Consider the following 26,747-nt stretch of genomic DNA (forward strand, 5'->3'; position numbering starts at 1 on the left):
TCCGTGAGGGATGGTGGGAGCCGCTGTGGGAGCAGGGCTGTCCCCGTTCAACCAGACTGAGCTGAGCTCCCAGGGCCAGATGCCCGTCCTCTCCAGGCCTGCCGATCTTTAATAGAAAGACCCAGGGAAGGACGAGGGAAAGGAGAAAAGAATTGCAGGCGCGCATAAATCAAGGTCAGAATGAGTTCACCTTTCCTCTTTGTTCCATGAAATGGAATTTTAATTTTTCCGGGTATGGGAGCATTTTTGCTTCCTTCTTCAATGAAAGAAAACCAGCTCGGACTGGGAGCATTTTTGCTTCCTTCTTCAATGAAAGAAAACCAGCTCGGACTGAAAAGAGAAAAAGCAGCCATGTCATTAGTCAGGCTGAGAAAGGAAAGACAGACAGAGGCAGCTGCACAATTGACAGAAAACGTTATCTCGCCCCCGGTCGTACAGCGGTTGTAAAAATGCCCTAACGGCCCCCTCTGAGAGGTTACTGCCTTCTTACCGATAGTGCCGGCCGCCTGCTTTGCTATTTTCGTCTCGTTACTGGGGATGCCCAGTTGCTGAGCCACTCCCACTCATGACAGCACCCGATCATCTCCAGTTAATCCCCACTTCTAATCTCAAAGGCCCCCCTGGTGGCGCACTGAGTAAAGTGCTCGACTGCTAGACCAAAAAGTCAGAGGTTCGCGTGCTCCAGGGAAGAAAGATGTGACAGCCGGCTTCCGTAAAGATGTAGCGCCTTGGGACCCCTACAGGGTCTCTATGAGTAGGAACAGACTGGACGGCACTGGGTTCCATTTGGGCCTCCTGATCTCACTTTAGAAACAGCAGCCAGTACGCACTGACCCCTGCTGCCCTTAACCAGTTGCTGTGAAGTCAGTTGTGACTCCGTGTGTCAGAGTGGAACTGTGCTCCGTAGAGTTTTCAACCGCTGGCTTTTTTGGAAGTAGATCACCGGGCCTTTCTTTCCAAGCGCATTAACCGTTCGCACCATCCAGGGACTGCTCGGCTTCCCTTATCCTCCTCAGAATCCTTCCGCAAGAACCCAACCCTTAATAAAGAGGCATTGCTTCTCGTTGTTGATTCCACCAGTCTTCTGGAATCACCTCCTCTCTCTGTGATTCAGGAAGTCAGTAAGAGTCCATAAACCTGATTTTATCAGACTATACAGGCATGTTCCAGTTAGTCTTTAGCCAGTTAGGCTTTAACATCTGAAACGCCCTGTCCGTGGACCTGGACGTTTGACCGTCTTTCCCAGTATATGATGGGAGTCAAGAGGGTAGGCCACAACACACGCCGTGTCGGTTCTCTTTAGAGGGTGTCTTAGTTAACTAGTGCCGCTATAACAGAAATACCACGAGTAGATGGCTTTAACAGACAGAACTTTATTCTCTCACAGTCTAGTAGGCTGCCAGGGCACCAGGTCCAGGTGAAGGCTTTCCTTCTCTGTCGGCTCTAGGGGAAAGTCCTTATCATCAACCTTCGCTGGTTGAAGAGCTTCTCAGCCCAGGACCCCAGGTCCAAAGGACTTGTGCTCCTGGCTCTACTTTCTTGGTGGTGTGAGGTCCCCGTGTCTGTCTGCTTGCTTCTCTGTATTTCAAAAGAGATTGGCTTAAAACACAACCTAATGTTGTAGCCTGAGTTCTGCCTCATTGACATAACTGCCTCTAATCTCAGTTTATTAACATCATAGAGGTAGGATTTACAATGTGTAGGAAAATCACATCAGATAACAAACAGGTGGACAGTCACACAATACTGGGAACCATGGCGCAGCCAAGCTGACACACATTTTTGGGGGACCCAATTTGGTCCATAACAGAGGGTACTCACATGAATATTTAATTTCTTCTTAGAGCAGTCTCTTGCTAATCATTTGGATGGTCTGCAATTGAACCTCTTAAAGGGAAGCTAACTGCAAACCTTTTATTTTAGGCTTTACGGTTTGAGGAGATTTCAGTTTAGATGGAATCACCTACTAGGTGTCTTTGGTCTTTTCCACAAACCGGAGTTCCAGAACCGAGGAAATATGGGAGAAGGTCTGATTGTTGACAGGATATTCTGCTTTGTAAGGCTTTTAGAAGTGGTAATGGGATGGAGTCCCTGGGTGGTACAAATGCTTAATACACTTGACTGCTAACTGAGATGTTGGCAGTTCTAGTTCACCCAGAGATGCCTCGGAAGAAAGGCCTGGAAAGTTACTTCCAAAATATCAGCCATTGAAAACCATATGGAGCACAGTTCTACTCTGACACACATAGGGTCACCATGAGTTGGAATCAACTTGACAGCAGCTGGTTTTGGTTTAATGTAATGTGGCAGGGTTTTTAGTTGGTTTTAGTGGGGAAGTTTGTGTCAGCGAGGACAAGGATTATTCTCCAAGGAGCAGTAGTAGAGATTTGAGACAAAGTTAGAAGTCTTTGACAGCAGGAGTTTGTTTCAGGCCACATACTTATGTGGTCTTATGATAGGCATTTTAGAGTAGGGGCAGTATGTAAAAACGATGTGGGGGCAGTGTCTGACCTCCTCCAAGGCCACAAGGGGTAAGGAGAGCCAAGATCAAGAGCACAAGGCTGACTCCTATGAGGTGGAGGCCAGACAAGGCTCCTCTCTCTTCCATCTTTAGTAAGTCTGACAGCAGCCGTCCCTCACACAGCACTGTCTACTGGGTTCGAAAATTCATTGCAGTGGCCACACAGAACTCACAGACTATACTCACAATTATGGGGTTTATTAGGGAAGTAACACGTTATAATTCAGGCTCAGGAACACTGAAGATACAGCTCTTCCAGCAAGACAGCTTCCTCCTAGCTGTGCTCACAGGCATGCCTCTCCCTGGCCCTCAATCTCTGCCCAAAGGCACTCAGCCTTCTCTCTCCATGGGCAGGGAAGCCCACCATGCTGCCTCCTGCTGCTGGGTCTCTCCTTCCTTGGTGGTGGGCTCCTCCCCTTGGCTCTGGAATTGACTCTCTTTTAAGAAAAAACTGACCAATCCCCTTGGTAGGCCACAGTTAACCTTATCACACACAATCACCTGGGTGGGAGTTACAAGACCGTGGCTGGAAAGGCCGCACACAGAAGTATTAATCGCACCACAGAGTAATAGGGGTTATGAAGCTAAATCACCAGGGTTCTGATCCGAAACCTAGCGCTTGTACCTGGGTGAGCTTGGGTGAATTATTTTCTCTCTCTGTGCAGCAGTTCCTTCTGTAGAGTGAGGATGATGGTAGAACCTGCCTACAGGGTTGCTGAGAAGGGATGAATTAGTATGCGTGAAACCCTCGACAATGCCTGGTGCGTAATAAGTGCTGTTAATATCATGTTGTGATTGCATGTTTTTCTCTGTCACCCAGATTAAAAAATTATCAGGATTCTGCCACATTTACTTCATCTATCCACACAATTTTATAAATTGTTGTTAATCAAGAACTGCCTATCAAGGCGAGGCTTTGAAATTTATTAGCACTTTTTTTTTAGTAAGAAAGAGCTGGGCTGAGAAACTTTTTTATGGGAGGAAAAATGAAAGTGCAGAAGAGAATTTTTTAAAATACTTGTGGAAAGGAAGATATGCAGCATTCTTCAATGATTACAGCTGACTTTTATTAAATGCTTATTTGCTGTTTTAAGTGCTGTTTTATGTAGTATCTTATTTAAGTCGTATAACAACCCTTTGAGGTTGTTATCAACATTTTATAGAGGACGAAGCTGAGGCACTGAAAAGTTAAGTAACATGTCCAAGATCGCACAGTTAATAACTATCAGAGCTCACTTTTATATCTGCAGAGTCTGACAGCAAATCCTATATTAATAATTACAATACGATATCAATTCCCATCATCAAGTGTACTTGTTAAAAAGACTCCTCCTGCCTTCCTTAGTAATTCATCATGATGCCTTCTTCCCTTTATTAATATCGGCCGTCATCATTGTTAATAATGATATTGAATGCTATCATATCCCCCATTGCCGTCGTATAATTTGACCTCTTGACTACTGTTAGATATTTATTTTTAATTTTTGGTTGTAATAAATTATTCTCTGATAAACATCCTTGTTGTAAAATGGCGTGGGGTCTGACCTCCTCTAACTTCACAAGCGGTAGGGAGAATCAAGATCAGCACCAACAGCCCAAAGCGGGTTCCTGTGAGCCGAAGGGCAGGCATACCTCCTCTCTCCAAACTTTTTACCAGTTCTGACACCAGCCATCCCTCCCACAGTGCTCTCTCCTTCTCTGCTGGGTTCGATGATTTGTTGCACTGACGACACAGAACTCGCAGGTAGTAGTCGTGATCATGGGGTTTATTAGGGAAGTAACAGGTTACAACTCAGGATCAGGATATAGTTCTTCGATTAGGACAGGCTCTTCTCAGCTGTGCCAGCAGGAAGGCCCTTGGCCCTTCGCCCTCTCAGCCCAGCCTCTGCCCTGCCTGGGCAAGTGTTACAGAGCTCTTTAGCTCTGCCAATTAAGTGCTCAGAGACACCCTGTTCTGCCAGTAAGCCTTGGCCTGAAGGTGCTTAGCTCTCTTGCTCTGAGGTTCAGTGAGCCTAGCTCCACCAAGTGCCTAGAGGCAGCCTACTCCACCAGCAAGCCTCCTGGCTGAAGGCACTCAGCTCTCTGGCTCTGTGGGTCAGGAAGCTCACTGCCATGTCCTGCTGGTTTCCTGATTCTACTGCTGCCATTTCTCTGCCACTGTTTCTTTCCTTCTCTCTCTCCTGGGTCTAGGAGTTTCCCAGCGCAGAGATCCTGGGTCCAAAGGACATGCTCTGCTCCCATCTTCTTCTTGGTGCTGGTGTGGTCTCCCCCAACCCCCCACTCTGCTCACCTCTCTCTCTTTTTTTCTCTTATAAGATAAAAGGTGTGACTAAAGCAAGAGTGGTGACTTGTGTAAGGGTGGTGACTTGAGTCATATCCTCTAGTGAGGCGGTGACTTAAGATGCATCCCACCCTAATCCTGCCTCATCAACATAACGGACAGCTCCCTCCTAAGTGGGACCATAACCACAGGCATAGAGGCTAGCATTTACAACATGTCACAAAATGGAGGACAGTTACATCAGAAAATTACATTTTGTGAAATGGAGGATGACTACATCATTACATAACTGCCAATTACATCATTAAATAACTGCCAAACCACTGAAAATCATGGCCCAGCCAAGCCGACAGACAATCCCCACCATCACAGGTTCCATAGACCTTATTTGCATTAGCAGCGAGCTGTCCAATCCCCTTAATGGGCCACAAGCCCCCTATTTTCATAGTCCCACCCAATCATTGTGGGAGTCACAAAGGCTATGGCTAGAAGGGCCATAATTAACTGCCCTGAGCGTGTGATATATCTTTGTGTGCTTTCCTACCTATTTCCTAAAGAAAATTCCAATACATACGATTTTGGGGTCAAACATCAGGCATTTATTAAGTACCTGCAATTTTCCAGACCTTATTCTAGTATTTGGGGACTGGCACCATTAAAAAAGCATAGATTCTGTCTTTAAATTGCATATAATTGAAAACACAAAATAAAATATGTATAAATAGGTTTAAGGAAGGGTGTAATAAAGGTCATCTGAGAATTCAGATTTCACACCTTGGGAGCTGCTAAGGAGGAGCCATTAATCTGATGACAGTAAATGCTGTTGGATTACGTCCAAATTATATTGAAGCTCTGGGGTCTCTGGAGGTAGATGGATTTCATACAGTAAACTTTGTGCCTTACGGTTTTTATTTTAATGATACTGTATGTAAAGTGGGAAACCCTGGCGGTACGGAGGTTAAGTGCTATGGATGCTAACCAAAAGTTCGGCAGTTTGAGTCCACCAGACACTCCTTAGAAACTCTGTGGGCAGTTCTACTCTGTCCTGTAGGGTTGCTAAGAGTCAGAATTGACTCCACGGCAATGGGTTTTTATATGTAAAGTGAGCCTAGCAGGACAAGGAAATCCAAGAGCTTTACAGGTATCTTACTTAAAAGACTGGTTCAGAAACAAAATAAACCCATCTGTCAAGAGAATGTGAAAGGAAGCAACCATGTGAGAGTCATCAGTATTTAAAAGACTTCAGTTGGGAACTTTCTGCCATTCTTTTCTAGGCAGTTTTTTTTTATTCCAACATACATGGACATACAAAATTCATAGAATTGGTTCATGAATTGGAAGCTGAAGTAAACAAAGAAAAGCCACTCATGAAAAACAGCTGTTTTTAAAGTATCCTAAGTTTTGGGGTCTTTTCCCCAGTTCAAGGAAGGCTGAAAGAAAGTCCTTCCCTTATTTGGAGTATCTGTGTATGTTCACACTCTGCTTAATATGTGGTGAGTGTTGGTGCGTGTCACCGTGAACATTTTAACTGGTCCTTCTAGACATACAGAGCCCTGGTGGGGCAGTGGTTAAAAGCTCGGCTGCTAACCAAAAAGTCGGCAGTTCGAAGCCACCAGCCCCTCCTTGGAAACCCCATGGGGCAGTTCTACTCTGCCTATAGGGTCACTATGAGTTGGAATCGACTCAACAGCAATTTTTTTTTTTTTTTGGTTCTAGGCATACATGTGATTATTTTTTCTGCCAAAACAGTTTCACACAACAGCTCTGTTTTTTCTAACACACTGGCTTCACCCCATTGTCAAAATTAGGGGAGCATCATCGCTTTTTAATAGCTGCGTGGTTTTGATGGTGTGGAGGCATGACGCTGTATTTAACCATTTCCTCATTTAGGTTCTTTTCAGCTTTTATCCGTTATGGACCATATTTGTCAGCATCCAAAAAAAAAAAAAGCCAAACCCAATGCCATCAAGTCGATTCCGACTCATAGCGACCCTACAGGACAGAGTAGAACTGCCCCATAGAGTTTCCAAGGAGCACCTGGCGGATTTGAACTGCCAACCGTTTGGTTAGCAGCTGTAGCACTTAACCACTACGCCACCAGGGTTTCCATTTGTCAGCATAGCTCTGCATAAATATGTCCACGTGCAATTAGTTCCGTTAGTCCCAGATGTGGGGTATCTGAGTCACAGGGTTCACGGGGTTTAAATGCTGCTCCCACATAATTGTAAATTTAGACCAACTGAAGTGTCTGTTTTCCCGGGACACTGTTAATATGCGACAGCCTCAGACTTTTAGATCTCCCTATGCAGTTCGTATAAAAAGGTTGCTTTAACATGCGTCTCCTTAAGTAGTAGGGAGGCCTGGTATCTTTGGAAAGGTTATCGGTTATTTCTAGTTTTTAGTGAACTGCTCGTGCTCAGGTTTCTTGCATAAAGACCAAACCAAACCTGTCGCTGTGGAGTCGATTCCTACTCATAGCGACCCTGTAGGACAGAGTAGAACTGCCTCAAGAGTTTCCAAGGAGCAGCTGGTGGATTTGAGCTGCCGACCTTTTGGTTAACAGCCGAGCTCTTAACCACTGCACCACTAGGGCTCCCAGGTTTCTCACAATGAAGGAGAAATCCTAGCCTTCACAGGCAAAAAGCAAAGGTGAAAGAGGACTGGATTTTCAGTTACAGAAATGTGGATTCAAAACGAAGTTCTGCCGCGTAATGACTGAATGTGGGCAGATTATTTGACCTCTGAGCGTGAGTTCCCTGAGCTACTGAGAAGAGAGAAGGACTACAACGTACAACAGTGCGGAGTGTCAAACGGTAACGTACAAAGTACCTGTCACATTCAAGTTCTCGGTGAATGTGTGTTGTGTGGCTGCAGGAATCCTGAATCCTCTCCTCCCAGGTGGATACTGAGGAGGGGGTGGAAGGAGGGGGTGGTGAGGATGTCTTAATACCAGAGGTTGAGATTGGGAAACAGGGAGCGGTGAGCTGTCCTGGCTGGGGAAAGGTCAGCGCAGTTTTGCCGGGGTGGAAGCTGGCAGCCTCAGTTTGTTGTGTCTTTGTGTTTGGGAAGTGTGGACAGGATCCTGGGGGCTCAAAGGAGGCTCTGTTTGGAAGGTATAGCCCCTTCTCAGCCCTGGAAAGTTCTACTGGTTGGAAGAGGAGCTGCTCAGGGAAATAGTCTGAGTTACCCAGTGTCGAGACCAGATCTACACTGCCGGGTGGGGAACTAATCAGAAATTCTGCTGAGGTATCTGGGCTTCTACGCCAAGTCCGTCATTGTTCAGCTGGGTTTTCTCAAGGTTGGAGAAAGATGATTGGGTTTCTTCAGACCCCCTCTAGTCTCTTCCAGTTTGTGTGAGTGTGGGATGCGTATGAGTGTAGTGGTGGGGAATAGTTTGAAAGCAGGAATGGAGGAAAAAGAAGCTTGTATTAATACAAGTCATTTTGGGGGCTCTAAGGTACATGGGAAACCCTGGTGGCATAGTGGTTAAGTGCTACGGCTGCTAACCAAAAGGTCGGCAGTTCAAATCCAGCAGGTGCTCCTTGGAAACTCTGTGGGGGCAGTTCTACTCTGTCCTATAGGGTCACTATGAGTCAGAATTGACTCAATGGCAACAGTTTTTTTTTTTTAAAGGCACATAGGGAAACTCTGGTGGCACAGTGGTTAAGAGCTTGGCTGCTAACCAAAGGGTCAGCAGTTTGAATCCACCAGCTGGTCCTTGGAAACCCTATGGGGCAGTTTTGAGTTGGAATCGACTCCACGGCAGTTGGTTTTGTTTTCCTGGTTTTAAGGCACATGGGGCCGCCCTTAGTCAGAACCAACTTGAGAGCAACGAAAAATAACAAGGCACATCTGGTTTCATGGTTTCTTTTTCTTCTTCCAGCTCTGACTTCCCTGGACTGTGCAATTCTCCAACAGAGAAATCTTGAAAAGGATCGACCAGTTCCTATAGTTGCAAAACCATGGCCCATGTAAGTTGGTGTTTCTCCTTTTTGAAATGACACCAATTTCTAGGTCATGTACACGTATTCGTTCCTTGTCCTGAAACTTCCTACTTGGCAGAGCTGCATTTAAGAGCATCTTCCCCAGTTCCTCTCATTCCCGTGAGGGTTGGGGCCGAACAGCCCAGTGTCCTTGCTACGAGCCCTTCCCTTCTTCAGCTAACGTTCAGCATCTCCTGTGTAGTAAATCTTGTGTTGAGAGCGGTGAGGGAGTAAAAATAAAACGCCTTGAGAAACATAGGCCTTCCTTGCAGAATGTCACCCCTGTTAACGTGTTCCAATAGAGCACCTTTCAGTTTTAATACTTCAGAGAAAGTATATTTCTCCCAGTACATTGTTATTGGGTCTAGTCTTATATAGGAAAAATGTTTATCTCCAATACCCAACATGACATTTTTTTAAACTTTTTTACTGAAGTACAGCATGCATACAGAAAAGTATACAGATCATAAGAGTACAGTTAAATGAATTTTCATAAACTGAACACATCTGTGCTACCAGCACTTAGGTCACAAAAGAGAACATTACCACTACCAAGAAGCCCTTCTTTCAGCCACTCCCTACCCACCGCCCGCCCATTGAACCCAAATGAAACCACTACCTGGCTGTAAACAGTGTAGATTAATTTTGCCTATTTTTAGAACTTTATAAAAATGGCATACAGCATTTTTTACAAGAAAAAAAAAATGTGCAGGAAGCATCTCATTATATTCCACATAAAATTGCTAGACCGTCAGAATCATCTGCAGATGTTTTGCAATACGTAGTAGGTATTGCTGGTGACAGAGGACGCATCAGGACATCACAGTGAGCGTGAGCCATTCCTGCCATTATATTCTGGTTTGAGAGGCATTTCCATATATTTAGCTTTTATTTTTGTCTAATATAAATGAGTCCCTAAAAAGTTGGAAAAATATTGAAGAAAATTGTATAGAAAGAAGTAAATAAGGAAATATTTTAGTAGAAGAGAGGATGAAAATAATAAAGCCAAAGACATCACGTATGCCCTGGGCAGGGCAGTCACCCCTGTGCATACTGTAATTCTCTGTTGGGGAAAAAGGCTGTGAAGTTGGTTGGAGGGTTGGGATTGACATACAGTGCCTTATAGTTTCCTGATATAAAATGATGGGGAAGTAGATACCTGGTCCTTAATGTAGTGCTGGAATATCTGGTTTTCAGGAACAGATTATTAGTCCATATTTTGAGCTTTCCTTGAAGATCTGTAGCTTGATAAAAGAGAATTGGGTCCTCTTTGACTAATGGAGAACACTGTTAACTTCTCCACAGACATAAGTTTTCTAAGCTGATAGCATAGGATTTGGTGTGACTGGCCTAGGTCTCTGTGTGTGTTAAGATCTTATGCTTTGTAGGGCTTTTAGGACTGGGTAGGACATGATGAGGAATGCAGATAAAGAGATCAAGGATCGTCTCTGGAAAACCCTGAAAGAAGAATACCAGGAACAAGGTCCATCGTGTGGCTTTACAGAATGTGTTGGTCCAGGCCAGGGTTTCTCAACCTCGGCATACTGATGTTTTGGACCAGATAGTCATTTATTGTGGGGGCTGTCCTTTGCATTATAAGATGTTTAACAGCATTCCTGGACAGTGGTGTCACTAGGAGGGTCAGGGGGAGGGTGCGGATTGCACCCCCAACACTGTCAGAGGGGGTGACACCAAAATGACCCCAGGGTCCATGGTGGTGGTGGTGGCGGGTGTGCTGGCACCACTGGGAAGGGGCTGCAAAGGAGACAGACATGTCACCCACTGGTCAGGACACCAGTGGCCAGGCAGCTCCTGCCATTATCCAGAGAGGAGGTCTCTGCCTTGGCCAATGGGAGAGGAGAGGAGCTGCAGGGGACCACAGAGGGCAAGGCTGGGAAGGGTGGGGCCTGGCAGTGCATGCTGGGCCCTGCTGGGGGGGCAGGCCCACTGCTCTACCCACCAGGAGGGGTTCACCAGTGGCCCGCCCACTTCAGCCCTGGCGGGGGTGACAGCATGAGTTACCACACTGGGTGACACCAACAGTAGTGAGCCACTGTTCTTGGCTTCCATGTATTTGATACCCAGTAACTCTCCTCTCCAGGGGTGGCAACCAGAATTGTCTGTAGACTTTGCCAAATGCCCCCTGGGGAGCAAAATCACTCTTCATTAAAAACCATTGGTTTATGCTGTTACGTTCACAACATCTTCACAATTCAGTGCCCTCTAACTTGGGAACAAGGGAAGGTATTCAGTGAAGGATGATGGATGGTGAACGGCCAAATCACCCAGATGCACAAGGGTTAGGTGATTGCAGACTGAGGGTTAGGGAAGACTTTGAGATTGAATTAAGATGTCCATGTTAAAAAAAATTGAATGTAATGTATTCAAAATGTGAACTACTACGTAACACATTTTTTAAGGTTTATAAAAGAATTGGCTATAACAGGGAAAATGTTTATAATTAAAATCTGACTTTGCAATGTGATCAACTTGAGTCTTGGAAAGGTTCTTTAATGTTATGCAAATATTATTAGAGATTTTGTGTTACATTTGGGGGAATTTTTATCAATTTTTTTATGATTGTTAAAAGAGAGTGGAAGTCTTCAAACTTCTTAAGAATTTAGGATGGAGGCATGTAGCATACAGTAGGTGTGTGCGCACTGTTTGATTTAATTGGGATATTCTCTGGTTATTTTATTCATTTCAGGTCTGTTTGGATAATTAAGGTATTCCACACTGTGCAAGAATTTAATCGCAGCCAGTGGACTCTTGAAGACGTTAGGCATTCTGCCTCCACGATAGGAATTTCCCCACTGTCCTCTGCTCATGTCATCACTTTTTAGTCCTAGCCTGTTTGCTTGCTGTGTGCCCCTCTGTCTGCAATGCAATTCTCAATCTCTTCTCTTTCTATTTTAAGAATATTTCATTCCTTTTCACCAGTAATATGAGTTTATATTTTCAGAGTTCAGTGACTTTCGGGGATGTAGCCATAGACTTCTCACAGGAAGAGTGGGAATGCCTGGACCCTGCTCAGAGGGACTTGTATAGGGATGTGATGTGGGAGAACTACAGCAACTTGGCCTCACTAGGTAAGGTTGTTTATCCCAGATGAGATTGGCGCTCTCTGATGTTGAGTTCAGGACTCTTATTTTGAGAAACTAGCTACTTTATGCTCCCTGCTCTCAAGGGAATGGTTAAGGCTTTATGAGGTTTGAAATGGACCTGCAAATTAATACCTCATCTTTCCCATCCTGCTGTTACATTTTTTTTTGGGGGGGGGGGATAGGGAGAGGCTTTTTCTGTAATTTCCTCTTTTCTTCGATATCCGGGGAGCTGGATTTGAATTCTGGGTTACGTTCAGCAAAAGCAGTGTCCAAGAAACCAAATTTCACATTGTAACTGAGCTTAGCGCTGCTTTCTGACCTACCTGTGGACACGGGAGACCTGAGTTCTCTCATGACCAGAGGAGCCTGTGCAATTTATGTGGTTTGGATTCACGGAGTTCGTTAAAACGTGCTTTCTGTTTCCTGTAACAGACATACCCGGTTCTAATTGAAAGTTAAAATCTAAGAACTTTACATTTAATATCGAATGAATATCTTAGGCAGGATCTGTGAATGTCCCAGGAAGCTGCTGCTACTCCTCTCAGCAAAAATAACAATAAAAAATCAATAGCTGACACACACATATTCCATGTACGTATACATGTAACTTTTTTTTTATACATATAACTGGGTATATTCGTGCTCAGGCACTGCTCTGTGGTTTTTACATTATTGATTAGTCCTCGCAACAATTCTATGAGAAAGATACTATTATCATTCCCATTTCAGATGAGAAAACTAGGTACAAGAGGTTAATAATTTGCTGGGGTGACACAGGCAACAGGGAGAGTCAGAATGTACGCAGTCTGGATCCAGAGTCTTGTTCTCGACCACTGCACATTCCTGCCTCTCAGCAGAGCCTGTGCGAGTTTAAATTATAACAAGACCATTTCTCAACTGTCTGGTCTCTATTTTTTGTGGTTCCAAGGTTACCCTAATAGGACTTTTCTTCAATCTTTTTGCCTTTCTGTGCTCTTGGGCTTTATAAACTACCATTCTGAGCTATGTAAGTAATTATAAATTTAACTAAGGCTGAATTTAAGGACTTTGGGGCTTGTAATTTCATGTTATATTTCTCTTTTAAGCAGGTCCTTCCATTTCTAAGCCAGATGTGATTACCTTACTGGATGAAGGCAAGGAGCCCTGGATGGTTGTGAGGGAAGGGGCAAGAAAGCACGGCCCTGGTGAGTGAGGGCTGAGCAGGCACGGGGAGGTCATTACACAGGTAACAGCCAAGCTTGTTAGGGTTTACATCCTGGAGAAGCTGGAGAACTGTCTTCAAAGGCCCATGGCCTCTGGTGGAAAGACCTGAGACCTGGAAGGCAAGCTAAGATCTTTTAACCCTGGACTAACGAAGAAACTTACTTTTGACCTCAATTTACAACTCTTTGTTTCTCATCTCTTGTGTTCTTCTCCTTCCTCAAAGAGAGGAGCTGTTCTCAGTAGACAGAAAATAAATAAATAAATAAATGAATATAAAAGCAGAAATCAACCATATAAAAACAAACAGCAGAGAAAATTAATGAAGCCCAAAGTTAATGTTCTTTTGGAAATATCAGCAAGATTGATAAACACCTAGCTTGACTGTTGTTGTCGAGTACCACTGATTCGATTCCAACTCGTAGTGACCCTATAGAACACAGTAGAGCTGCCTGATAGGGTTTCCAAGCAGTGGCTGGTAGATTTAAACTGCTGACCTTTGGGTCGCAGTGGAGCGCTTAACCACTGTGCCACCAGGGGTCCACTTGACTAATTAAAAAAAAAGAGAGAGACAACAAAAATTACTAATATTAGGAAGGAAAGAGGGGTTTTCACTTCATATCCTACAGCTGTAAAAAGGATATGCAAATAAGAGGATATCATGGACAACTTTGTGCCGGTAAATTTGACAACTGAAATAAAATGGAAAAATTCCTTGAAGAATACAACTTAACACAACTGACACAGGATAAAAGAGAAAATATTAATAACTGTGTCTATTAAAGTAATTAAATTCGTTATCAAAAGTCTTCCCACAGAGAAAATGCCACTCCCAGGGAGCTTCACTGGTGAATTCTATTAAATGTTTAAAGAAGAAATAGCAGCAAAATTACACAAACCTCTTCAGAAGAGAAGGGAACATGTCCCAATTCATTTTATGAGGTCAGTGTAACTCTTATACCATAACCTGATAAATAAATTACAACAAAAAGGAAATTATAGATACATTTCCCTCATGAGCATAGATGTAGAATCCTTAACAAAATTTTAGCAAATAAAATCCAGCAATATATAAAGCAATGATCAGTAGGATTTATCCCAGAAATGCAATCTTAGTTTAACATTAAAAAATTAATCTGCATAATTCACCTTATTAACACAAAAAAAATGAACCCACATGTTCATCTCCACTGATATAAAAATAACATCTGACAAAATTTAGTTCATGATAAAGTCTCTGCAAAAACTAGAAATTGAAGGAAACTTTCTCAACCTGATAAAGAGCACCTGCTTTAAAACAAACACAAAAAAGCTACATCATAAACGTCATCACACACAGTAATTGAAGAATTTCCCCCTTGGATTGGGAACAAGGCAAAGAGGCCCACACTTGCCACATCTATTCAACATTGTATTGAAGGTCCAGCCATTGCAATAGGCAAGAAAAAGAAATAACAGACATAAAAGATCGGAAAAAAGAAGTAAAACTGTCTCTACTTAGACGATGGTATGATTGAGAATCCTAAAGAATCAAAGCAACAACTACTCAAAGTAATAAGTGAATTTAATAAGGACAAAGGATGCAAGATTAATATAAAAAATAAGTTGTGTTTTTATATACTAGGAGCAAAAAAGGGAAAATGAAATAACTCAATTCTCAATCGTGTCAAAAACATAAAATACTTAAGAATAAATATAGCAAAACATATGTAAGACCTCCATGGTGAAAACCATGAATCATTGCTAAGGGAAATTAAAGAAAACCTAAGTAAATGGAGAGATGTCATTTTCTGAATTGGAAGACTCAGTATCGTAAAAATGCTTATTTTATAGATTCAACACAATTCCAGTCATACTCTCCGGCAAACTTTTTTTTTTTTTTTTATAGAATATAACAAAACGATTCTAAAATTTATGTGGAAAACAAAGGACCTAGCATATCTAAAGCAATTTTGGAAAAGGAAGAGTGTAATCTAGGACTTAGACTACATGACATTAAGATACTTTGAGATATAAAGTTACCCCCCACACATCTGTCAGTTTGTCATACTGTGGGGGCTTGTGTGTGGCTGTGATGCTGGAAGCTATGCCACCAGTATTCAAATACCAGCGGGGTTACCCATGGTGGACAGGTTTCAGCTGAGCTTCCAGACTAAGACAGACTAGGAAGAAGGACCCGGCGGTCTAATTCTGAAAAGCATTAGCCAGTGAAAACCTTATGAATAGCAGTGGAACACTGTCTGATATAGTGCTGGAAGAAGAGCCCCTCAGGTTAAAGGACACTCGAAATATAACGGGGGAAGAGCTGTTTCCTCAAAGTAGATTCAACCTTAATGACATAAATGGAACCAAGATTTGGGGAACTTCATTTGCTGATGTGGCACATCTAAAAATGAGAAGAAATAGCTGCAAATATCCATTAATAATCGGAACATGGAAAGTACAAAGTATGAATCTAGGAAAATTGGAAATTATCGAAAATGAAATGGGATGTATAAACATCAACATCCTAGGCATTTAGTGAGCTGAAATGGACTGGTACTGGCCGTTTTGAGTGGAACAATCATATGTTCTACTATGTCAGGAATGACAACTTGAAGAGGAATGGTGTTGCATTCATCATCAAAAAGAACATTTCAAGATCTATGTTGAAGTACAGCGCTGTCAGTGATAGGATAATATCCATACGCCTAAGATGTTTACCAACTTCTGCAGTCTGAAAATGATCGAACATACAGTCAGGATGCATCGATAATTACTAGTGATTGGAATGCTAAAGTTGGAAACAGAGAAGAAGGACTGGTAGTTGGATAATTGGCCTGGGTGATAGAAACAATGCTGGAGATTGCATTACAGAATTTTGCAAGACCAATGACTTCTTCATTGCAAATACCTTTTTTTACTGACTTTGCCAGATGGAATACACAGGAATCAAAGTGACTACATCTGTGGAAAGAGATAATGGAAAAGCTCAGTATCATCAGTCAGAAGGAGGCCAGGAGCTGACTGCGGAACAGATCATCAATTGCTCATATACAAGTTCAAATTGAAGTTGAAACTAAAGAAAACTAGAACAAGTCCACGAGAGCTAAGGTATGACCTTGAATATTTCCCATCTGAATTTAGAGACCATCTCAAGAATAGATTTGATGCATCGAACACTAATGACTGAAGACCAGACTAGTTGTGGAATGACACTGAGCACATCATACATGAAGAAAGCAAGAGGTCATTAAAAAGACAGGGAAGAAAGACAAGACCAAGATGGATGTCAGAAGAGACTCTGAAACTTGCTCTGAATGTAGGGTAGCTAAAGCAAAAGGAAGAAATGATGAAGTAAAAGAGCTGAACAGAAGACTTCAAAGGGTGGCTCGAGAAGACAAAGTATTAACATGACATGTGCAAAGAGCTGGAAATAGAAAACCAAAGGGAAGGAACACACTCAACATTTCTCAAGCTGAAAGAACTGAAGAAAAAATTCAAGCCTTGAGTTGCAATATTAAAGGATTCTACAGGGAAAATATTAAATGATGCAGGAAGCATCAAAAGAAGAAGGAAGGAATACACAGAGTCACTATACCAAAAAGAATATGGTAGCATATGATCAGGAACCCATGGTACTGAGGGAAGAAGTCCAAGCTGCACTGAAGGCATTGGCAAAAACCAAGGCTCCAGGAACTGACGGAATACCAGTTGAGATGTTTCAACAGTCGGATAGAGCACTGGAAGTGCTCACTCATCTATGTCAAGAAATTTGGAAGACAGCTATTTGGCCAACTGACTGGAAGAGATCCATATTTATGCCTATTCCCAAGAAAGGTGATACTACAGAATGCAGAAATTATCGAACAATATCATTAATATCACACGCAAGTAAAATTTTGCTGAAGATCATTCAAGAGTGGCCGCAGCCTTGTATCAACAGGGAACTGCCAGAAATTCAAGTCGAATTCAGAAGAGGATGTGGAACCAGGGATATCATTGCTGATGGCAGATGGATCCTGGCTGAAAGCAGAGAATATCAGCAAGATGTTTACCTGTGTTTTATTGACTATGCAAAGGCACTCAACTGTATGGATCATAACAAATTATGGATAACATTGCAAAGAATGGAAATTCCAGAACAATTGTGCTCGTGAGGAACCTGTACATAGATGAAGAGGCAGTCGTTCGAACAGAATAAGGAGACACTGCACGGTTTAAAGTCAGGAAAAGTGTGGACCAGGGTTGTATCCTTTCACCATACCTATTCAGTCTGTGTGCTGAGCAAATAATCCGAGAAGCTGGATTATGTGAAGAAGAGCAGGGCATCAGGATTGAAGGAAGACTCTTTAACAACCTGCATTATGCAGATGACACCACCTTGCTTGCTGAAAGTGAAGAGGACTTAAAGCACCTACTGATGAAGATCAAAGACCACAGCCTTCAGTTTGGATTGCACCTCAACATAAAGAAAACAAAAATCTTCACAACTGGACCAATAAGCAACATCATGATAAACGGAGAAAAGATTGAAGTCGTTAAGGATTTCATTTTACTTGGATCCACAATCAACAGCCATTGAAGCAGCAGTCAAGAAATCAAGAGACGCACTGCATTGGGCAAATCTGCTACAAAAGACCTCTTTTAAAGTGTTGAGAACCAAAGGTGTCACCTTGAAGACTAAGGTGCGCCTGACCCAAACCATGGTGTTTTTCAGTCACCTCCCGTGCATGTGAAAGCTGGATGATAAATAAAGAAGACCAAAGAAGAATTAATGCCTTTGAATTGTGGTGGTGGCAAAGAATATTGAATATACCATGGACTGCCAAAGGAACAAACAAATCTGTCTTGGAAGAAGCACAACCAGAATGCTCCTTAAAAGCAAGGATGGCGAGACTAAGTCTCACATACTTTGGACATGTTGTCAGGAGGGATCAGTCCCTGGAGAAAGACATCATGCTTGGTAAAGCAGAGGGTCAGCAAAGAAGAGGAAGACCCTCAATGAAACGGACTGACACAGTGGCTGCAACAATGGACTAAAGCATAACAACGATTGTGAGGATGGCACAGAATTGGGCAGTGTTTTGTTCTGTGGTACACAGTGTCGCTATGAGTCGTAATCGACTCTACAGCACCTGACAACAACCTGAATGAGCATTTCTTTAAAGAGGCGTGCTTCCTTTTAAGGGGGAATGGTATTTAGAAACCGAGATCTGGGAGAGCTTGGTGATGCTCCCGGGCCTTCTCTTAGCACAAAACCAAAACGAAACTCCTTGTTGTCAACTCAATTCCAACTCATAGCAACCCTATAGGACAGAGTAGAACTGCCCCATAGGGTTTCCAAGGAGCCGCTGGTGTGTCTGAACTGCCATCGTTTTGGTTAGCCCGTGTGTCACCTAGCTTTTAGCCCATGTGCCACCAGGGTAGCCATCCTAGTGGGAGTGAAATGGTATCTCATTGTGGTTTTGATTTGCATCTCTCTGATGGTTAGTGATGCTGATCATCTCTTCATGGGTTTGGCGACCATTTGAAGGTCTTCTTTGGTGAAATGTCTATTCAAATCCTTTGCTCATTTTTTATGATTAGATTATCTTTTTGTTGTTGCCAAAGTTTTATGTATGTTTTGGTTATTATATTCTTATCCAACATATGGTTTCCAAAGATATTCTTCCTGTCTGTAGCTTGTCTTTTCACTTTTTTGGTTCAGACTTTTGATGATAAAAGTTTTTAATTTTTAAAAGGTCCCATTTATTTATTTTGTCTTTTGCTGTTTGTGGTTTTGTTATTGTATTAAATAATCCATTGTTAAAAGCTAGGCCTGACAACATTGCCCCTGCGTTTTTGTTTCCTAAGAATTTTATGGTTTTAGGTTGCACATTTAAGTCCTTAATCCATTTTGAATTTGTTTTTGTGTATGGTGTAAGACATGGGTCCTATTTTATTTTTCTGCGTGTGGAAATCCAGTTTTCCCAGCACTATTTATTGAAGAACACTCTTCTTTCCTCATTGAATGGACTTAGCACCCTTGTTAAAAATCAGTTGACAATAGATGTATGGGTTTAATTCTGGACTCTCAATTCTATTCCACTGGTCTGTGTGTTTATTTTCATACTAGTACCAGGCTTTTTGTATTACTGTAACTGTATAATTTTTTAAGGGAAATTTACATAACATACAATGAGCCATTTTAAAACGTACACTTCAGTGGCATTTCAGACATTCACCATTTTGTGAAACCATCACCTCTTTCTAGTTGCAATTTTTTTCCATCATTCCAGAAACCCCCCCCCCATGTCCATTAAGTAATCACTCCCAACTCCCCTCCCCATCACCTGGTGTCTTAGGCTGGGTTCTCCACAGAAGCAAAACCAGTAAAGTGTATAAATACCTGTATAGAGAGATTTATATAAGGGAAATGGCTCACACAATTGTAGAGGCTGGAACGTCCCAAGTCTGTGGGTCAGGATAGAGGCTTCTCCTGACTCACGTAGCTGTAGAGGCTGATGAACCTGAGGTCAGCAGGTCAGACAGCAGGGCTCTTGCTCATAGGCTTCGAGGATCGATGAATTCCAAGATCGGCAGGCAAGACCTCAGGTAAGCTGCTAGCTTAAGTCCCAAGAGCCAGATGTCAGATGAACTGTATAATATGTTTTTAAATCAGCAAACGTGAGTCCTCCTACTTTGTTTTAGCTATTCAGGGCATCTTGCCATTCCATATAAAGTTGAGGATTGGTTTTTCTATTTTTGTAAAGAAGATTGTTGGAATTTTGATCAGGATTGCATTGAATCTACAGATCACTTTGGGTAATATTGAGATCTTAACAATATTCAGTCTTCCAATCCACAAACATGGAAACATCTTTCCATTTGTTTCTATTTTGTTTTATCTCTTGGTTTATGGTCATTTTTCTCCTGTCTTGTTATATCAGATAATTTATAATTAAATGGTGGACATTATATTTGAAAAGTTTTAGAGCCTCTAAATAATTCTGTTTCTGAATGATATGTTGTCTTTCTCCAGAAAGAATTTGATTTACCTCTGGTGGCAGATAGAGTATGGACTGATCAGCTTCAGCTTCATCTATTCAAGGATGATCTTTTGCTGTTTGTTCCTAGTGTCCTAAGTGTGACCCTTGTAGTGTCCCCACTGAAAGTCTAGGATGATTACCAAAGCTTTTCATCCAGCATATTCTCTTTCTCTCTAAGACCGTGGTCATCTAATCTTGCCTGTTTTGGCTGTTAATTAGTGTCTTCAAGCAGATTTTTTTTTTTTATTCAACTTTTTACTTGTTTTTAGTGAGTTAGTCTGATATCAGCTTCTCCATCAGAACCAGAGGCAATAGCCTCCCTTTCCATTTTATTATTTCTATGTTTTAGAGTAAATACCATGTAAATTATGTTCTGTTATCCTTCTGTGTTGATATTAGTCAGAAGAATTAAAAAGATTTGCTGCTCACAACAGTTTTTATGACTTAGTTTTTTTTCCTAGGCATCTCTTGCTTTTCTTTAGTTTATTCTTTATTGCATTCCTCAGGAAAGCAATGTCTCGTACCTGAAACTCAGCATTTGCACTCTGTATTTGTGCATTTTGGTATACATGAAGCACCCCTCAGCCATGCTGAGCTGCCTTTTTTAGGTTATCCAAGTTGTCCGTTGGTTAGTCAGTTATTATTTTTGTTAGTGTTCTGGTTATAAAGTTGCATAGGTTTTAATGGCCTCCTACAGCCCTATTTTTCCAAAGAAACATGTAAATTTTGGTGTGTAAGTTTGCATAAGGTGAAATATTTTAGGAACACGTGTGTGGTATTGTAGAAGAAATTTCTGTGTTTTAGAATGTCCAATCCATTCACTTGAAATAGGCATTATTTTCACTTTGCTTTGTTTCTCTATGGAATTTTTCTTCTGGAACAGGAAAATACCATGTGTTTAATTTATTTATTTATTTTATTTTTTTCCAGATTTGGAGTCCAGCTACAAGACCAATAATTTATCTCCAGAGAAGGACATTTATGAAATATATTCATTCCAATGGGAAATAATGGAAAGAATTAAAAGCTATAGCCTTCAGGGCTGCATTTATGGAAATGATTGGGAATGCCAAAACAAGATTGAGGGGCAAAAGGAACCACAAGAGGGATATTTCAGGCAAGTCAAACTTATCCCTGAAAAAATGACCACTTACAAAAAACACAGTTTCCTTACTGAGTATCAGAGAATTCATAACGGAGAAAAGTTATATGAATGTAAGGAATGTAGGAAGACCTTTATTCGTCGCTCAACACTTAGTCAACACCTGAGAATTCATACTGGTGAGAAACCTTATAAATGTAAGGAATGTGGGCAGGCCTTTAGACAGCGTGCACACCTTATTCGGCATCACAAACTTCATACTGGTGAGAAACCCTATGAATGTAAGGAATGTGGGAAGGCATTTACAGTGCTCCAAGAACTTACTCAACATCAGAGACTTCACACTGGTGAGAAACCCTATGAATGTAAGGAATGTGGGAAGGCCTTTAGGGTACATCAACAACTTGCTCGACATCAGAGAATTCACACTGGTGAGAAACCTTATGAATGTAAAGCATGTGGAAAGACCTTTAGACAGTGTACACACCTTACTCGACATCAGAGACTTCATACGGCTGAGAAGCTTCACGAATGTAAGGAATGTGGGAAAGCCTTTGTATGTGGTCCAGACCTTAGAGTACATCAGAAAATTCATTTTGGCGAGAAACCCTATGCGTGTAAGGAATGTGGAAAGGCTTTTAGAATATGCCAGCAACTTACTGTCCATCAGAGTATTCACACTGGTGAGAAGCCCTATGAATGTAAGGAATGTGGGAAGGCTTTTAGATTAAGGCAGCAACTTGTTCGCCATCAGAGAATTCATACTCGTGAGAAACCCTATGAATGTGTGGAGTGTTGGAAGACCTTTAGTAGTTACTCACAACTTATTTCACATCAGAGCATTCATATTGGCGAGCGACCCTATGAGTGTGAAGAATGTGGGAAGGCTTTTAGACTGCTCTCACAACTTACTCAACATCAGAGTATTCATACTGGTGAGAAACCTTATGAATGTAAGGAATGTAGGAAACCCTTTAGACTGCTCTCACAACTTACTCAACATCAGAGTATTCATACTGGTGAGAAACCTTATGAATGTAAAGAATGTGGTAAGGCTTTTAGACTTTATTCATTTCTTACTCAACACCAGAGAATTCATACTGGTGAGAAACCCTACAAATGTAAGGAATGTAAGAAGGCCTTTAGACAACATTCACACCTTACTCAACATCAGAAAATTCATAATGTAATTTAATACAAGAAACCCTTCAAATGGACTTTGTGTTACCAGACATCACAAAATTCATTCTTGAGAAAGTTTGTTTCATTCTCACAATTAACTCAGCCTAAGAGATTTTATATTAGATAAAAATATGTTGATTTAAAAGTCTCCTACTACCACTCAAATATTGTTTATCTTTACCAAACTTGTGAGAGAATAGTATAATGAATGTAGGAAAATCTTAGCCTTATCTATTATTATATCCATTTCACTACTTTATTACCAATATGACAGCGGACAAGATACTTAAACTTCTGTGCCTCATTTTACTCATTTTTAAAATGGTGATGCATATTAGTTATTAAATTGCCATAAACTTAGTAGCTTAAAACAGCACACAATTATTATCTCACAGTTTCTATCAGCCAGAAGTCCAGGCATGACTTTGTTGGTCCCTCTACTTCATGGTTTCTAATGAGGCTACAGTCAAGGTTTCAGCCAGGGCTGGGGTCGAATCTGAAGGCTTGGCTGAGGAGGGATCCACTTCTCTTGGTCAGAAGCAAGTCATGAGGCCAGCCCACAGTCAAGAGAAGGAGTTTACACAAGAACGTGAATACCAGTAGGTGGGGGACCGTTGGGAGCCGTTTTAGAGTCAGCCTGCCACACTATGTGAAAGGATGGTTGTAAGGATTAAGTAGTTAATACTTGAAAGAGTAGCAGCTACATAGCATGTATTCTGTAAATATTTTCTATAATTGTTATCATTAGTTTATTCATGAAAGAAAGATCCTATAGAAGTAATAAATGTAGAAATGCCTTCTATCACCTCTCAGCACTTATTAAACTTAAAATAATTTATTGTGGATAAAAGCGAGGAGATTACAGTGAATGTAAGTTCTTCATCCCTTCAGCTACATTAGAAATTTTTCGTTGAAAAGAAACTGGATTTTGTGAATGTGGGGTTATTAAATGTACAGCTGTTAACAAATCAGGAATATGAAATAATTTCCCCATGGTAAATTCCAAAAACAAATGGCTTACAATCCCCACTATCTGACCACAATTCAGGATGAATTAGAAATGATAAAAAAAGATGGCAAAAAAGAAACCACTTGGGAATTTAATATTGGTGTGTGTGTGTTGTGTGTGTGTGTGAAAGTCCCATAATTGAAATTCAATTGAAAATAGATGTATTTTTTAATGTTCAAATTGCTCCGTTCTTACCAGTGGGGGTTCTTTCGAGTTGGGTCTTTTGACACGACCCGACCAGTAGTTTGATGGCTTACTTGGTTTTGGCTGCACAATTTGCTCAGCTGTAGAAGATACTATCCCACCAACTCATCATTCTGGAAATTGATAAATAAGGGGCAAAATTGAGCATTTATCTTGCCTTTCCTATATGAACCAACCAGGGCCACCCAAAGTTTATCCAACTAAAGTGTTCTTTTGTTTTTAATGTATTTATATACAGAAAGAATGATAGGATTAGAAAAACTAACATTTTCTAGCCCCTACTGGAATAAGGAATCCAGAAAATGATCAACGAGAACTTTATCATCAGTTTATCAAGCTGACCACCTCTGGAACCTTTTGATCAATCTTAACCTCAATAAAAGTGGGACTGTGGGGCAGTAAGCACCTCCTGATATAGTGCATAGGCAGTTCACAGCACTACCTGTGACACCTTATTGCCAAAATAATGAAGGAATGAAGCCTTTAAATAAAATTCTTTAAAATCAAGAATTTGCAGGAAGAGCTGAACAAGGTAAATGACACCACAAGGAAGCAATCAGCCAGATCCAGAATGTGTAAAATTCTGCAGAATAACTGACCTGATTTCTTCAACTGAGTGGTAGTTGGAGGAGGGGCAACCATTAACAGATTGAAAGAGACATCTTAACTAAATTCAATATGTATCCATTTTGTGGACCTAATTTTAGCAAAATTAAAAAAAAAAAAACAGTGGGAGAAATGTGGACATGGACCAAATAGTAGATGATATTTAGAAATATTAATTTGTTAGGGGTGCTAATGTTAGTGTGGTTATTAAAAAATGAAACATCTTGTTAGAGATACATACTTACAATTTATGAAATGTTGTCTGGATTTGTTTTAAAATATTCCAGGAAAAAAGGAAATTGAGGAAAAGAACTGGAAACTAGCTTGGCAAAATATTGATAATTATTGAAGTGGGGTGGTTTGTTCCTGGAGGTTCATTGCTCTAATATTTATACTTTTGTATGTGTTTGAAAGTTTCAGTAATAAAAAGTTTAAAATGCAAATTAAAACTGAAATGATAGGCTTCTAAGAAATGAATGATAATGTAATGACTACATATCTAAACTTGTGGGGTGTCACCAAAGTTCTATACAGTGGGAAATTAATACTCTCTAATGCATGAAGTAAACTTCAGTTTTGAACCCAGTTTTCATCTTATTCACTTCATCTCTAGCAACAATGAAGGTCCTGTCGCATAGTAGACACTTGATAAATAAATGTGTTGAAGGAATGAATAGTATGTCAGGAAAACAGAAATGGAACAAAATAAAACCAACACAAGTAAAAAGGAGGAAAGTACAATTAAAAGTAGAAATTAAGAGACTAGACACTATTAGACTTATCCAGTGTTAACAATGACTAGATTTTGGTAGGTCTAATGAATGAAGGGAAACCCTGGTGGCGTAGTGGTTAAGTACTACGGCTGCTAACCTAAAAGGTCAGCAGTTCGAATCCACCAGAAACTCCTTGGAAACCCTATGTGTGGCAGTTCTACTCTGTCCTATAGGGTCACTATAAGAATTAACTCAACAGCAACGAGTCTTTTTTTGTAACAAAAGAAAAAAAAAAGATAATCATTAACATTGATAAAGGTGATATAGCTACAGATTATCAATGAGTTTTTTTTTTTAATTGTACTTGAGATGAAGGTTTACAGAACTAGCTTCTCATTAAACAGTGCACATACTGTTTTATGACATTGGTTAACAACTCCACGACATGTCAGTGCTCTCCCTTCTGGACCTTGGGTTCCCTTTTACCAGCTTTCCTGTCCCCTCCTGCCTTCTAGTCCTTGCCCCTGGCCTGATGTGCCCCTTTAGTCTCATTTTGTTTTATGGGCCTATCTATTCTTTGGCTGAAGGGTGAACCTCAGGAATGACTTCATCACTGAGCTAAAAGGCTGTTGGGGGCCATACTCAAGGTTTCTCCAGTCTCTGTCAGGCCAGCAAGTTGGGTCTTTTTTTTTTTTTTTTTAATTTTTATTAAGCTTCAAGTGAACATTTACCATTCCAATCAGTCTGTCACATGTAGGTTTACATACATCTTACTCCCTTCTCCCACTTGCTCTCCCCCTATTGAGTCAGCCCTTACAGTCTCTCGTTTCGTGCCAATTTTACCTTCTTCCCTCTCTATCTTCCCATCCCCCCTCCAGTCAAGAGTTGCCAACACACTCTCCCGTGTCCACCTGATTTAATTAGCTCACTCTTCATCAGTATCTCTCTCCCCCCCACTGACCAGTCCTTTTCATGCCTGATGATTTGTCTTCGGGGATGGTTCCTGTCCTGTGCCATCAGAAGTTCTGGGGAGCATTGTCTCTGGGATTCCTCTAGTCGCAATCATACCATTAGGTGTGGTCTTTTAATGAGAATTTGGGGTCTGCATCCCATTGGTCTCCTGCTCCCTCAGGAGTTGTCTGTTGTGTTCCCTGACAGGGCAGACATCGATTGTGGCCGGGCACCAACTAGTTCTTCTGGTCTCAGGATATTGTAGGTCTCTGGTTCAAGTGGCCCTTTCTGTCTCTTGGGTTCTTAGTTGTCGTGTGACCTTGGTGTTCTTCCTTTGCCTTTGCTCCCGGTGGGTTGAGACCAATTAATGTATTTTAGATGGCTGCTTGTTGGCATTTAGGACCCCAGGTGCCACAATTCAAAGTGGGGTGCAGAGTGTTTTCATAATAGAATTGTTTTGCCCATTGATTTAGAAGTCCTCTCAAACCAAGTTCCCCAGACCCCAGCCCCTGCTTCGCTATCCTTTGAAGCTTTCATTTTATCTCGGAAACCTCTTTACTTTTAATCCTGTCCAATTAGGCTGACCTTCCTTGTTTTGAGTGTTGTCTTTCCCTTCACCCAAAGCAGTTCCCATCTACAGATTGATCAATAAAAAGCCCTCTCCCTCCCTCCCTCCCTCCCTCCCCCCTTTGTAACCACAAAAGTATGAGTTCTTTTCCGTTTTTTCTATTTCTCAAGATCTTATAATAGTGGTCTTATACAATATTTGTCCTTTTGCAACTGACTCATTTCGCTCAGCATAATGCCTTCCAGATTCCTCCATGTTATGAAATGTTTCAGAGATTCGTCACTGTTCTTTATCGATGCGTAGTATTCCATTG

The 26,747-nt window shown here is 41.4% G+C and overlaps 1 protein-coding gene across 1 annotated transcript in view; it reads left to right on the forward strand.

Annotated features, from left to right (window-relative positions):
- LOC126086328 (uncharacterized) overlaps positions 1-25,895 on the forward strand; it is a 70,797-nt gene extending 44,902 nt beyond the window's left edge. Inside the window, exons 9-11 of the mRNA XM_049902481.1 lie at positions 11,568-11,874; positions 12,975-13,073; positions 21,030-25,895. Of these exons, the coding sequence (XP_049758438.1) occupies positions 11,568-11,874; positions 12,975-13,073; positions 21,030-22,396 (1,773 nt within the window). The 3' untranslated portion in view covers positions 22,397-25,895. The remainder of the gene's footprint in view (positions 1-11,567; positions 11,875-12,974; positions 13,074-21,029) is intronic.
- The last annotated feature ends 852 nt before the right edge of the window (positions 25,896-26,747 follow it).

The sequence above is a fragment of the Elephas maximus genome, chromosome 11 (assembly GCF_024166365.1).
Source record: "Elephas maximus indicus isolate mEleMax1 chromosome 11, mEleMax1 primary haplotype, whole genome shotgun sequence".
NCBI lineage: Eukaryota > Metazoa > Chordata > Mammalia > Proboscidea > Elephantidae > Elephas > Elephas maximus.